This window comes from Mustela nigripes, chromosome 5, assembly GCF_022355385.1.
Source record: "Mustela nigripes isolate SB6536 chromosome 5, MUSNIG.SB6536, whole genome shotgun sequence".
In the NCBI taxonomy this organism is placed as follows: domain Eukaryota; kingdom Metazoa; phylum Chordata; class Mammalia; order Carnivora; family Mustelidae; genus Mustela; species Mustela nigripes.
In genome coordinates this window covers 91,692,787-91,707,444 of record NC_081561.1, presented here as the reverse complement: position 1 = coordinate 91,707,444, position 14,658 = coordinate 91,692,787, and the positions used below count along the sequence as shown (strand labels likewise).

The window sequence follows — 14,658 nt, the reverse complement described above, 5'->3', positions numbered from 1 at the left end:
AATCACTGGTTACACTCAGGACGGCCAGCTGGCCTTCTTCAGGAATAAAAAGCACTTCCGTTTGCTGCTTCCCTGGGCTCCCTCTGGCCCCACTAATGTGACTAACTTCGCGGACTGGTTACAACCATTCAAAGAAACATGCTGCTTTAGAAGGTAGAGGTTTTACTTAGAAAATGTTTCCAAAATTCAGTCAAATTCAATCCCAAAGCAGTCACATACCCCCCAAATTGTGGTGCCTATCCCACCAACAAGGACTACCAGAGAGCAGGAGAAGAGAGGGTGGGGCAACATGGAAGGAGAGGCAGAAGAGACTTATATGCAAGGCACGTTGTTTATATGGTCTATAATCCTCCCAACAACACGGCAAGGTATAGTTTAAAGTCAATCTCAAAGAATTTTATTGTCGTAAGTTTACCTACAGATAACGAAGTACAGAATTGAGAGTCAAACCCTGGCTACTGATTGCAGAATCTGGGCTCCTTCCACACTGCACTGCTCCCATGCTATTTCAGCATAAAGACTGAATCTCTAACTGTATTTATTGGAACCACCCTGTCTGCCCCTCCAACACACTTATCTCCTCCTTCCTCTGTTTCTTTACCTAGATGTATAGTATACTACATACCTAGGCTCTGCAGCTAAAACCCTGTCACCCCATATCCTATCAGCTTCTCAGTGCCACCCATTCTTTCTCAAATTGTCCTCCACACACAACCCTTTTGTCCTCTTACTCTGGGCCCTCATTCTTTATCTGTTGCTGTGGCTCCTAACTGTGGCCAATCCATGTAAACACTAGTGGCAAAGGTAATCTTTCTAGAAAACTAATTCTGTATCACTCCAGTCTGTACTATTCCACCAGTCTACACTGCCCACAGAATGGGACATGAGGGAGATAATCAACAACTAGACAGGAAAGCTAAGAAAGTCGTTCTGCAGAGAAGAGCAAGCCGAAGTCTATATAGCAGGATGGAAGGACAAGATGGGAAGGTGTTAAGGAGGACTTCCTGGGTTCATGGGGACTTTCCAGGTCCTGCTTTGGGTCCTCGAGCTTTTGGGTATCTATCCACTTCCTTTTCCCTCTTTCTGAACTGACTTGAGTGAAGTTCTTTTAGATCTGACGCCCCTTGCCTGTCCCTTTTCTGTCACATCCCACAGGCACACCACACATTAGCCCCACATGGTGAGCTCCTCAGGCCACAAACTGGACATTCTGTGTGCTATGTCCTCCCCAACTCCCACTCTAGGCTGGTGAACCCATCTGATATTCAAGGAGGAAATGCTGCTCCTCTTTGAAGCCTCCCATGGCTCACACTGGCCTCTTCCTCCATAGTGCTCCATACATCATCAACTACCACAACCTCCCACTGTCTTTGTTTCCATGTCTTCCTCCTTCATGGAGTTACAAATGCAGATCAACCAGAACCTGGAACAGTGTCTGGGACAAAGATATTCAGTAATTGTCTATTGTATGTGGAGACAGAGCTTAAGAGTCCACAGTCCATGGGATATGCTACTGTTGTAGAGGCTCCCACCCCTATTACATACTGGATTTCATGGAAATCTTTCTAAATATGTTTCATACCCTCAAGTATTCAGACAAATGTAATCTTTCCTTGGTTTCTGAGCCATGTTTGAAACTAACAGCTTTTGCAGTAAACTGTAATTATATCCCTGGGACCTCCGATGTTTATGAAGCTGTTTGCTAGACTCCAGTTCTGTTTTTATAAATCTGTTGTCTTCCTGGTCAGGCAGTCATTTTACTTATCTGTACCTATTTAAACCATCTCCTCCCTATCACTTACTTTAACTTGCTGATTCTGTGGCTTTAAATAAAAGGCTACCGACCTTCTCCTTTACCATAGAGCAAGACACACGAACTACAGAACAGTACTCCTTGTGACAGCTTTCCCACTCAGGGAGCTTCACTTCAGGTTCACAATGCTTTTCTGGATGGTTAAGGCTGATAACTACTATTGCATAAGACAGAGTTTTACCATAATACTATAGAAAAGCTACTTACATATTCAAGGCTTCATCCTAAGAAGTTTTAAACACTGTAGAAATATTTTTTCTACACCACCCAAAGGTGCTGTTAGCTACAAAGAATGCCTCAAAAAAAGGCAACTTCCATGAGGATGAGCGACAGTGATCAGCTATCCTGATCCTTACACTTCTTGGGATGGGTGACTTAGGTACCTTAGCAAATTCTACCTGCTTGCCCTGAGCACACAAGGGCACAGAGCCAACACTTGGGGAGAGATATTTACCTGCCCTCTGGATGCCAATTTGGCTGCTGTTTGGGCTGGATCAAAGACTCGGCGAGAAGACTGATCCTTGCAGAAATTAATATGTCGGTTGGCTGCAGTTTCATTAAACCTCCTCATACAATATGGGCATTGAATATAATCTAAATGCAAAGATAACAACAAAAGGCAATTAACACTTCAAAAACAACTCTGGAATGGACTATATGACATAAACTAAATGGGCTATGAACTCTGCTCCAACATGAAAGAACAATCCAGACTCTGGCTTGAGAAAGCTTATGCCAGAGGGGAAGGTATGCAAGAGTGCAAATAAAAGATATAGCAGGGGGGACATTTTTCTGTCTATACATTTACTTCAATTAAGAGTGTGCCTTAAAATGTTTACATAATATACTCATTAGAAAATAGACTCATTAGGGGCACCTGGGTGGCTCAGTGGGTTAAAGCCTCTGCCTTCGGCTCAAGTCATGATCTCAGAGTCCTGGGATCAAGCCCCACATCGGGCTACCTGCTCAGCAGGGAGCCTGCTTCCTCCTCTCTCTCTGCCTGCCTCTCTGCCTACTTGTGATCTCTGTCAAATAAATAAATAAAATCTTAAAAAAAAAGAAAGAAAATAGACTCATTCTACTTATGAACTTCCCAATTAAATGAATTATTTAGTGAATCCTTATATAAAGAGAGTAGTCCTAGAACCACAGAATGTTAGTATTGATGATGCCCTGAAGAGCACAGAAGAGTCTGGAGTCCAGGCTGTGGCACCACATGGGACTGGTCACACAGAGGTCATGGAGCTACTCTCCTTCCCTATGGAAGGAGAAAGAAGCTAAAAATTTGGGAGATGGGATTCGAAGCCAGTGTCACTGGCAGAAAGACCCACTGCTTCTGCAGGGGTTGATTTTTTCACTGAACTCCTAAGTGAGGAAGCGAATAATAAGTTCAGGAAGGAGGTGAAGTAAAAGGAAAAAGGTGGGGCTCAAAAAGGAGAAAAGGGAGGGAAGGAGGGGTGATGGGAAACTGGTTCCAGAAACAGCTTTGGGTTTCCGTGTTGGAACCTCCCAGGCAGCTCTGTGGGTATGAGACCCTCTGAGCTGCTCTGTAATACCCACTGGTCTGAATTTGGCTCTCATTTGTAAGAATAAACAGTGAGAGAAATGGGAAGTGAGAAAGCGCCACAGTCTTTTTAGAATGAGGAGAGGCTCACAGCAAAGCCCATTTGGAGTCCACCCCTCTAGAGTAAGCAAGAATATGAGATGTTTTTGTTTTGTTTTGTTTTGTTTTAGGCACCTTTAAGGGATGACAAAGTAGATATGAGCGACATGAAAGATTGGAGACAGCCCCAATCTCAGACTCTTAATGGAAGTTTGGGTTAGTGCGTAGTCAAAATGCCTACATGTGTGGATGAATATTTGAAGCAATGCTATCTTCAAGGTTAAGAGTTTGTTGTTTTTTTTCTGATTTTGTTTGACAGAGAGAGACACAGTGAGAGAGGGAACACAAGCAGGAGAGTGGGAGAGATAGAAGCAGGCTTCCTGCTGAGCAGGGAGCTCTATGCGGGGCTCAATCCCAGGACTCTGGGATCATGACCTGAGCCAAAGGCAGACACTTAACAACTGAGCCACCCAGGTGCCACCAATATTAGGAGTTTTTTGAAGGCATCTTTTTATACAATCTGAGGAGTTTTCTGTTTGAACAAATCATTTCCTAAAATGAATATTTATAGAATTAACAACTGGAATACACAAAAAATTGGAATATAGTAAAAGTTGAGCACTTAGTCTCTCCTTTTATTTCACATTCTGGAAGGCAGTAATTAATCAATTTGCTATGTATTGAACACTTGTTACGTGCCAGGTACTGCTTTATACTTGGGAAGTACAATGTCTCCGTCATCAAGGACTAAGCGTTCCAATACTGAAAGAGTTTTCCCACGGTGATAAATTCCTCGGACAAAAATAAAACGATAGCACTGGGAAAAGATGAAGGCCCCACAGCCTGCCTGACTGGTTTTGAGCCCAAGCTTTTCACTTGTTGTATGTGTGAACTTCGGCAAGTTACTCAATATCCCTAAGCTTCAATTTCCCCTGTCCCTACATACCACCTATTTCACCAGGCTATTGTGAAAGTTAACTTAGATAATCCACACTAGGGTTCGGTACAGTGGGTGGGTTCTGGGACATCCTATTACTCTAAGGAAACAGGCCTGGCAAGGTTGTGTTTCCAGCTACCAAATAGTAATGAACTTAAAAAAGTAAAATTGAAAGTGCCATTATTGGGCAGAACTCGTTTACAAGATGTAGAAAACAGGGGTGCCTGGGTAGCTCAGTGGATTAAGCCGCTGCCTTCGGCTCAGGTCATGATCTCAGTGTCCTGGGATCGAGTCCCGCATCGGGCTCTCTGCTCAGCGGGGAGCCTGCTTCCCCTTCTCTCTCTGCCTAACTCTCTGCCTACTTGTGATCTCTGTCAAATAAATAAGTAAAATCTTAAAAAAAAAAAAAAAAAAGATGTAGAAAACAGTCTACAACTCTCCTCTTGGTTTGATTGTTTCTTCAGCTTTGCCTTCTGAGTCAAGGCTCGTATCAAAACTGCTGCTACCCATAAGCCTATTCAGGTTAATGTGCAAAGATGATAACAGCAGTGACTGCATGGCTTCCTCACTCCACCTGTCTGCTCACTGATTCATTTCCACCCTTCTGTGTGTTTGATGCTGCCTGCCACTATGGAGACAACAAAGCTAAAGTGGATTTCCCTCCCAACAAAGGTCTCAGAGATAGCTAGAAGGCTAGGCAAAGAAGCAATTACCACTTGTGGAATAAACTTTGAAAGGAGGAAGGACTGGATGCTCCATGGGCCCAGAGGAAGGACATGAAGCCCAGACCTAAAGGGGCAGAGAAAGGGAATTACAGCCACTCTGAGAATGGGAAAAAAAATCTTTTTGCAACAGTAAACTGAACACAGCATGACTGAGTTGCAATGTTCTACCCTCATCTCAATCTGAATCACCCCTTCCTCTATCAGTAGTGGTGTCATGAACTATTGCTATTTATTTCAATACGTAACGATATTTAAGGTCTGACTACAAATGGATCCATATGATGGCTGTGGGGAAAGTGGCCAGATCTCAAAACATTAATGTAGATAAAGAAGGGTCATTTAAAAACACAAGTGTTCTGTTGAGTACCCGTGTCAATGTAGCCCTTGAAATGGGGACCAAATGTCCCAAGCCTCACTGAGAATTTCAATTATAAATATTCTATATTGTTGTTCTTATAAAGTGTCACAACATCCTGGAAAGCTGAATGATTGGCAGACTTACTTAAGCCAGTAAGAATTAGAGTAAACAAATGCATGTCACAAAAACTGAATCATGAAGGAATTGTGCTGTGAAAAAAAAGGAAATGACCTGCAAACTCATGCATAATAGGCTCCACTGTATATAACCCCAGTATGTCTGTATAAATTTTCTAGTATTTAAACCTGAGAATATATGGGCTAATATAAAATCCCCACAAAATCTAACTAATGGAGTAGTAATGAAAATATGCTATTTTAGATAATCATTTTGTTTGGCACATAAAATTAAAATAAGGGCACAGGGAAGAACTTAATTATAAAGCTATATTTTAGCATAAGAATGTAAGGGCAGAAAAACAAATTGTACATTTAATGAGGCCTTACAAAGGGAATTATTTATTTTAAGGAAACAATAATCCCCACATTTTAAATCCAATGTAGAAATTAGAGAAATCCACACAGCAGGACAGCTGACATAGTTTCATTTATTTGCCTCAGGAACTGTAAAGTAGACATCAATCCTGTAGCTTCTACTATTAAAAGGAAGTAAGGATTTTAAATCATAAAAGATTTTTTTGTTGTTGTATAAGGCTTGTTGCCAAAGTATTATCAAAATCATGGCCATAGATCTTTCTACTTTCACATTATTTGAAGCTACTTTTTCATTAGCACCCAGCAATAGTGAAGCAATTATTAAGATGATTTTCTGGCACACTAGGACGCCCACAACAGTTGTGGCCAGGCCTCTCAGCCAGCTGTGCCGGGAGCTAATCCCACCCCTCAGCACAGCCACGGCAGCAGCTGCAGCCAGGCCTCTCAGCCAGCTATGCCAAGGGCCAGCCCCACCCCCCAGTGCACTCACAGCAGTTATGGCCCAGTCACAACAAGCAGCCCACATACAGCACACTCCTGGAGCTCGTGGTTCTGGTGACCAGAGTGGGACTGCAATACTGTGCCTCACAAAATGTGTTCTACATAAGGCCACTATCTTCAAGATCAGGAAACATAACTGACCTACCAAATACATAGAAACAGAGAGTAAGAAAGAGACAGAGAACTATGTTCCCAACCGAAGAATGAGAGAAAACCTTAAAAACAAAGAGCAACAAAAAACTAAACAAAAGGAGATAAGCAATCTACCGGATAAAGAGTTCAAAGTGATGGTAATAAAGATGCTCACTGTACTTGGGAGAAGAATGGATGAAGTCAATGATAACTTCAACAAAGACAGAAAATAAAAGAACCAATCAGAGCTGAAGAATACAATAGCAAAATGAAAAACACACTAGAGAATCAACACAGATTGGAGGATGCAGAAGAATGGATGATCAATGTAGAAGACAGGATAGAAGAAATCATCCAAACTGAACAACAAGAACAAAAAATAATTTTTAAAAAAGAGAATAGGGACCTCTCTTGATGTTGGGACAACATCAAGCATATTAACATTTGTATCATGGGGGTCCCTGTAGAAGGAGAGCAAGAGAAAAAGGCAGAAATGTATTTGAAGAAATAGCTGAAAACTTTCCTGAGGAAGGAAACAGACATCCAGGTCCAAGAACCAAAGAGAGTCCCAAATAAAATGAACCCAAAGAATTCTACCAAGACACATAATAATTAAAATGTCAAAAATCTTTTTTTTTTTAAGATTTTATTTATTTATTTGACAGACAGAGATCACAAGTAGGCAGAGGAGCAGGCAGAGAGAGAGGAGGAAGCAGGCTCCCTGCTGAGCAGAGAGCCCGATGCAGGGCTCAATCCCAGGACCCTGGGATCATGACCTGAGCCGAAGGCAAAGGCTTTCACCCCCTGAGCCACCCAGGCACCCCTAAAGAAAGATTCTTTTTTTTTTTTAAAGATTTTATTTATTTATTTGACAGAGAGAGATCACAAGTAGGCAGAGAGGCAGGCAGAGAGAGAAAGAGAGAAGGAAACAGGCTCCTTGCTGAGCAGAGAGCCCGATGTGGGACTTGATCCCAGGACCCCGAGATCATGACCTGAGCCAAAGGCAGCGGCTTAACCCACTGAGCCACCCAGGTGCCCCCTAAAGAAAGATTCTTAAGAGCAGGAAGAGAAAAGCAACTAGTTACATACAAGGCAATCCCCACATAAGGCTATCTGCTGATTTTTTTAGCAGAAACTTTGAAAGCTAAAAAGGAGTGGCATGACCTATATTCAAGGGCTGAAAGGAAAAATACCTACAATCAAGAATACTCTACCTGATAACCAAATGTTATCATTCAGAATTGAAGGACTGATAAAGAATTTCCCAGGCAGGGGTACCAGGGTGGCTCAGTGGGTTGAACCTCTGCCTTTGGCTCAGGTCACGGTCTCAGGGTCTTAGGATTGAGTCCCATATCAGGCTCTTTGCTTGGCGGGGAGCCTGGCTGCCATCCCCCCACCCCCCGCCCTCCGCCTGCCTCTCTGCCTACTTGTGATCTCTCCCTTCTGTCAAATAAATAAATAAAATCTTAAAAAAAAAAAAAAAAAGAATTTCCCAAACAAAAGTTAGAGTTCATTACCACTAAACCAGCCTTATAAGAAATGTTAAAGGAACCTCTTAAAGTGCAAAATAAAAGGCCATAGCCAGAAGTAAGAAAATTAGGAAAGAAACAATTGCACTGGTAAAAGCAAACATATAGTAAAGATCAATCACTAGTATGGAAGCTAGTATGGAAATTAAAATACAAAAATAAAAAAATCATATCTATAATAACTAGTCAAGGGATACACAAAATAAAGACATAAATTATGGAGAAGGGGAGTAAAAATATAATGCTTTTAGAATGAGTTCAAACTTAAGAGACCATCAATTTAGGGGCTCCTGGGTGGCTCAGTGGGTTAAAGCCTCTGCCTTCGGCTCAGGTCATGATCCCAGGGTCCTGGTATCGAGCTCCACATTGGGCTCTCTGCTCAGCAGGAAGCCTGCTTCCTCCTCTCTCTCTGCCTGCTTCTCTGCCTGCTTGTGATCTCTGTCTGTCAAATAAATAAATAAAATCTTACAAAAAAAAAAAAAAAGAATTACTTTAAATGTAAATGGATCAAGTGTCCAGGGGTACCTGAGGGGCACAATTGGTTGGGTGTCTGACTCCTGGTTTTGGCTCAGGTCACGGGATTGAGCCTTGCAATGGGCTCCATGCTCAGTATAGAGTCTGCTTGGGATTCTTTCTCCCCTCGCCCCTCCAGCTCACACACTCTCTCTCATTTTCTCAAATAAATAAATCTTTAGCTTTTTAAAAAAGATTTTATTCATTTATTTGACTGAGAGAGAGTGAGAGTGCACAAACACAAGCCAGGGGAGCCGCAGGCAGAGAGACAGGGAGAAGCAGGCTTCCTGCTGAGCAGAGAGCCCAATGTAGGACTCAATCCCAGGACCCCAGGACCATGACCTGAGCAGAAGGTAGACGTTTCACGGACTGAGCCACCCAGGTGCCCTAATAAATAAGTCTTAAAAAAAAAAAAAAAAAGGAAAGAAATGGACTAAGTGCTCCAATCAAAAGACATACAGTGACTGAATGGATAAAAAAACAAACCCCATCTATATACCACCTGTAAGAGACTCACTTCAGACCTAAAGACATAAACAGATTAAAAATGAAGGAACAGAAAAAGGCATTTCATGCAAATGGAAAAAAAAAGTGGGGGTAAGTGGGGGTAACAATACTTAATAGCAAACAAAATGACTTTTTTTTTTCCCAAGATTTTATTTATTTATTTGTGAGAGAGAGAGTATGAGCAGGAGCAGGGGGTGGGGCAGAGGGAGAGGCAGGCTCTGTGCTAAGCAGAGTCCAATGTGGGACTTGATCCCAGGACCCTGGGATCATGATCTGAGCTGAAGGCAAACACTTAACCAAGTGAGCCACCCAGGCATTCCTCAAACAAAACGACTTTAAAATAAATATCGTAATCAGAGACAAAGAAAGACATTACATAATGATAAAGGGATCAATCTAACAAGAGGATATAACAATGAAAAATATCTGTGTACCTAACAGAGGAGCAACTATAACGGACAGAAAGGGAGAAATTGACAGTAATACAGTATTAGAAAAGGACTTTAACACTCCCCTTACATCAATGGATAGATCATCCAGACAGAAAATTAATAAGGAAACAATGGCTTTGAATGACATTATCAGACTTGATGGACTTAAAGAGAGATATAGGTATTTCATCCCAAAACAGCAGAATATACCTTCTTTTCAAGTTCACATGCAACATTCTCCAAAACAGATCACGTGTTAGGCCACAAAACAAGTCTCAACAAATTTAATGAGACTGAAATCATATAAATCATCTTTTCCAACCACAACAGTATAAAATGAGAAATTGATTAGAAGAAAAAAACTGGAAAAAAATGCATACTTACAGGCTAAATAACATGCTATTAAACAACCAATGGGTCAAAAAAGAAATTAAAAAGGAAATAAAAATAAACACTAAAACAAAGGGATTTGAAAATGTACTGTTTCAAAATCTTTGGGATGGAGCAAAAGCAGTTCTAAAAAGGAAGTTTAGAGTAATACAGGCTTACCTCAAGAAGCAAGAAAAATACCAAATAAACTATTTAACCTTACACCTGAAGAAACAACAGAAAGAACATACAAAGCCCAGAGTTAACAGAAGAAGGAAGTAACAAAAAATTAGAGCAGAAATAAGTGAAACAAAGACTAAAAAAGCAATAGAGAAGATGAATGAAACTAAGAGCAGATTCTTTGAAAAGATAAACAAAACCAATAAACATTTAGCTAGGCTCATCAACAGAGAATTCAAATAAATAAAACCAGAAATGAAAGTGAAGATACAACCAACAATACAGAACTACAAAGAATTATAAGGGACTACTATGAAAAATGAAATACCAACAAAGTGGACAACCTAGAATAAATGGGTAAATTCTTAGAAGCATTAAATCTTCCAAGACTGAGTCAGGAAGATACAGAAAATCTGAACAGACCTTTACTAGTAATGAAACTGAATCAGTAATCCAAAAACTCCAAACAAACAAAAGTCCAGGGCCAAATGGATTGACTGGTGAATTTTACCAAACATTTTCTTAAAAAGATCTTATTCATTTGTGTGTGTGTGAGAGAGAGAGAGTGGGTACACACGCACAAGCAGGGGGAATGACAGGCAGAGGTACAGGCAGGCTCCCCACTGAGCAAGGAGCCCAATGTGGGACTCAATCCTAGAACCCCTGGAATCATGATCTGAGCCAAAGGTAGATGCTTAACTGACTGAGTGACCCAGGTGTGCCTCTACCAAACATGTAAGGAACCATTTAAAGAGGAAGGCATGCTTCCAAATTCATTCTGAGAGGCCAGCATTATCCTAATACCAAAACCAAACAAAGACACTACAAAAACAAATTATGGGCCAATATCGCTGATGAAGATAGATGTAAAAATCCTCAACAAAATATTAGCAAACCAAATTTAAGTTTATTCACATTAAAATAAGTCAGAGAGAGAAGAAATACAGCATTGGGAATATAGTCAATAATACCAATAATCTTGTATAGTGATGGATGGTGACTACACTTACCATGGTAAGAAATGAGTAATGTATAGAGTTGTTGAATCAGTATGCTGTACACCTGAAACTAATATAATATTAGTACATCAACAAAAATAACTAAATAAAATTAATTCCTTTTTTAAAGATCATACATCATGATCAAGCAGGATTTATTTCTTGGGTGCAAGGATGGTTCAATATCTACAAGCCAATCAATGGGATATACCACATTTAAAAAAATGAATAGGGGTGCCTGGGTGGCTTAGTCAGTTAAGCAACCAACTATTGATTTCAGCTCAGGTCTCGACCTCAGAGTTGTGAGTTCAAGACCCTCATTGGGCTCTATGCTGGGTTGGGTATGCAGCCTACTTAAAAAAAAAAAGGTAAAAATCATATAATCATTTCAAAAAATATATATATAATCATTTCAATAGATGCAGAAAAAGCATTTGACAAAATTCAACATCCGTACATAACAAAAACTCTCAACAAAGTGGGTAGAGAAGGAACATATCTCAACATAATAAGTGCCATATATCACAAACAAAAAGCTAACATTAGACTCAATGGTGAAAGGCTAAAAGCTTTCCCCCTTAGACCAGGAAGAAGACAAAGATGTCTACTCTCACAACTTTTATTCAACATAACACTGGAAGTCCTAACCACAGAAAACAGATAAGAAATAAAACTCAGTATTTATAGATGACATACTATATGCCTAAAAAACCTTAAAAGATTCCATCAAAAAAACTATCAAAACTAGTATATTAATTTAGTAAAGCTGCAAGATACAAAATTAACATATAGGAATCTGTTTCATTCCTATCCACTAATAATGAACTAACAGAGAAATTACAGAAACAATCCCATTTATAGCTGCACCAAAAAGAGGGATGCCTAAGGTGGCATAGTCAGTTGTGTCTAACTCTTGGTTTTGGCTTTGGTCATGATCTCATGGTTGTGAGATTGAACCCTGTGTCAGGCTCCATGCTTAGCAAGGCGTCTGCTTGGGGCTTCCTCTCTCTCTGCTCCTCACCCACTCCCCCGTGTGTGCTCTCTCTCTCTCTCAATTAAACAAATCTGTAAAAACAAAGGAAGATTGCATCAGAAAGAACAAAATACATAGGAATAAATTTAACCAAGAAGGTGAGACTCTGAAAACTATAAAACACTGATTAAAGAAACTGAAGACAACACAAATAAATGGAAAGATATACCACACTCATGGACTGAAAGAATTAATATCGTTAAAATGTCCATACTATCCAATCTAAAGATTCAGTGCAATCTCAACCAAAATAACAATAGTCCTCTTCACAAACTAGAGAAAATAATCATAGAATGTCTGTGGAACCACAAAAGACCCTGCCTGCATAGCCAAAGAAATTCTGAAAAAGAACAAAGGTGGAGATTTCAATCCCAGATTTCAAACTATACTACAAAGCTAGTAATAAAAAAAAATAAAAAACAAAGCTAGTAATAAAAACAGTATAGTTCCAACACAAAAACAAAAACAAACAAACAAAAAAATAGATCAGTGGAACAGAATAGAGTTTAGGGGAAAAAAAAAAAAAACCCCACACTTATATAGTAGATCTATGACAAAGAAAGCAAGAATACACACACAGTGGGGAAAAGACGGTATCTTCAATAAGTGGTGTTGATAAAACTGGACAGATACACAAAGAGAAGGAAACTAGACCAATTTTTAAACACTATATACAAAAATTAACTAAAAACGGATTAAAAATCCAAATGTAAGACCTGAAACCATAAACTCCTAAATAAAGAAAAAAAAAAAAAATAGAAGGGTGCCTGGGTGGCTCAGGGAGTTGAGCTTCTGCCTTTAGTTCAGGTCATGATCTCAAGGTCCTGGGATCAAGCCTTGTGTCAGGCTCTCTGCTCAGTGGGGAGCCTGCTCCCCCCCTCCCCGCCTCTCTGCCTACTTGTGATCTCTCTCTGTCAAATAAATAAATAAAATCTTTAAAAAAGAAAAGAAAATACAGGAAATAAATGTTTGGACGTAGGCTTCAGTAATACTTTTTTTGGATCTATCTCCTTAGACAAGGGCAACAAAAACAAAAATAAACTGGGACTACACAAAAATGCAACCTCCTGACTGAGAGAAGATATCTGCAAGTGTTATGTATGATAAGGGGTTAATATTCGAAATATATGAAGAACTCCTACAACTCAACACCAAAAAACCCCCAATTTAAAAAATGGACAGAGGACCTGAAGAGACATTTTTCAAAAGAAGACATCCAGATGGCCAACAAGCATATGAAATGATGCTCAATATCACTAGTACCAGAGAAATGCAAATCAAAACCTCAATGAGATATTACCTTACACTTGTCAGGATGGCTAGAATAAAAAAGACAGGAAATAACAAGTGTTGGTGAGGATGTAGAGAAGGGTAACCCTCATGGACCGTTAGTGGGAATGGAAACTGATAGAGCCACTGTGAACAACAGTATGGAGGTTCCTCAAAAATTAAAAATATAAGTACCATATAATCCGGTAATTTCATTTCTGGTTATTTACCCAAAGAAATGAAAACACTAATTCAAAATCATCTATGGACTCCTATGTTTATTGCCAGTGTTATTTATAATAAGCAAGATACAATAGCCAGGATATGGAAGCAACCTAAATGTCCACTGATAGATGAGTGGATAGAGAAGATGTGGTATACGTATAAATGGAATATTGCTCAGCCATAAAAAAACAATGAAATCTTGCCATATGCAACAACATGAATAGATCTAAAGGGTATTTTGTTAAGTGAAATAAGACACAGAAAGATAAATAGCATATTATTTCACTTATGTGTGGAATCTATAAAGCAAATGAACAAATAAACAGAAAATAGAAACAAACTTATAAACACAGAAAACAAACAGGTGGTTGCCCATGGGGGAGGGGGTGGGAGGATGGGCAAAAAAGGTGAAAAGGGATTAAGAGGTACAAACTTCTAGTTACAAAATAAGTAAGGCACCCTTTCAATAAAGGATGAATCTTAAACAATAATCCTAAACAAAGGATTAATAAAAAGGTCATCTAGCCAAAACACGTTTTTTAAATAAATTTTTAAAAAGGCATCTGTAATTTTCCTCACATTAAAAAACAAAACAAAAACAAACACCAGATGCAATACAAAAGCATTATCAAAAGCATCCTATGGGATGCCTGGGTGGCTCAGTTGGTTAAGCATCTGCCTTCGGCTCAGGATCCCAGAATGATGGGATAGAGCCCCACATGGAGCTCCTTGCTCAGCTGGGAGCCTGCTTCTCCCTCTCCCTCTGCTGCTCCTCTTGCTTGTGCTCTCACTCTCACTCTCAAATAAATAAATAAATAAAATCTAAATTAATCAAGGAAAACTAGCAGGAAACTAGGATGTACTCTGTCAAAGGGTGAAAGACTAATGACACCCACAATGATCAATCTCAACACTGTTATAGTGGTGGTCCAACTAAAATACACTTTATTTTTCACATAAAGCTCTAAAATTCTAATCATTTAGCAACTGAAGTAATCTCTTATATCAAGGATAGTCAAGGTAAACCTCTTTTCACATTAG

The 14,658-nt window shown here is 39.6% G+C and overlaps 1 protein-coding gene across 1 annotated transcript in view; it reads right to left on the bottom strand.

The window, feature by feature from the left end:
- Positions 1–14,658, bottom strand: part of ZC2HC1B (zinc finger C2HC-type containing 1B) — a 32,507-nt gene that overhangs the window by 9,031 nt on the left and 8,818 nt on the right. Inside the window, exon 4 of the mRNA XM_059401576.1 lies at positions 2,268–2,407. Within this exon, the coding sequence (XP_059257559.1) occupies positions 2,268–2,407 (140 nt within the window). The remainder of the gene's footprint in view (positions 1–2,267; positions 2,408–14,658) is intronic.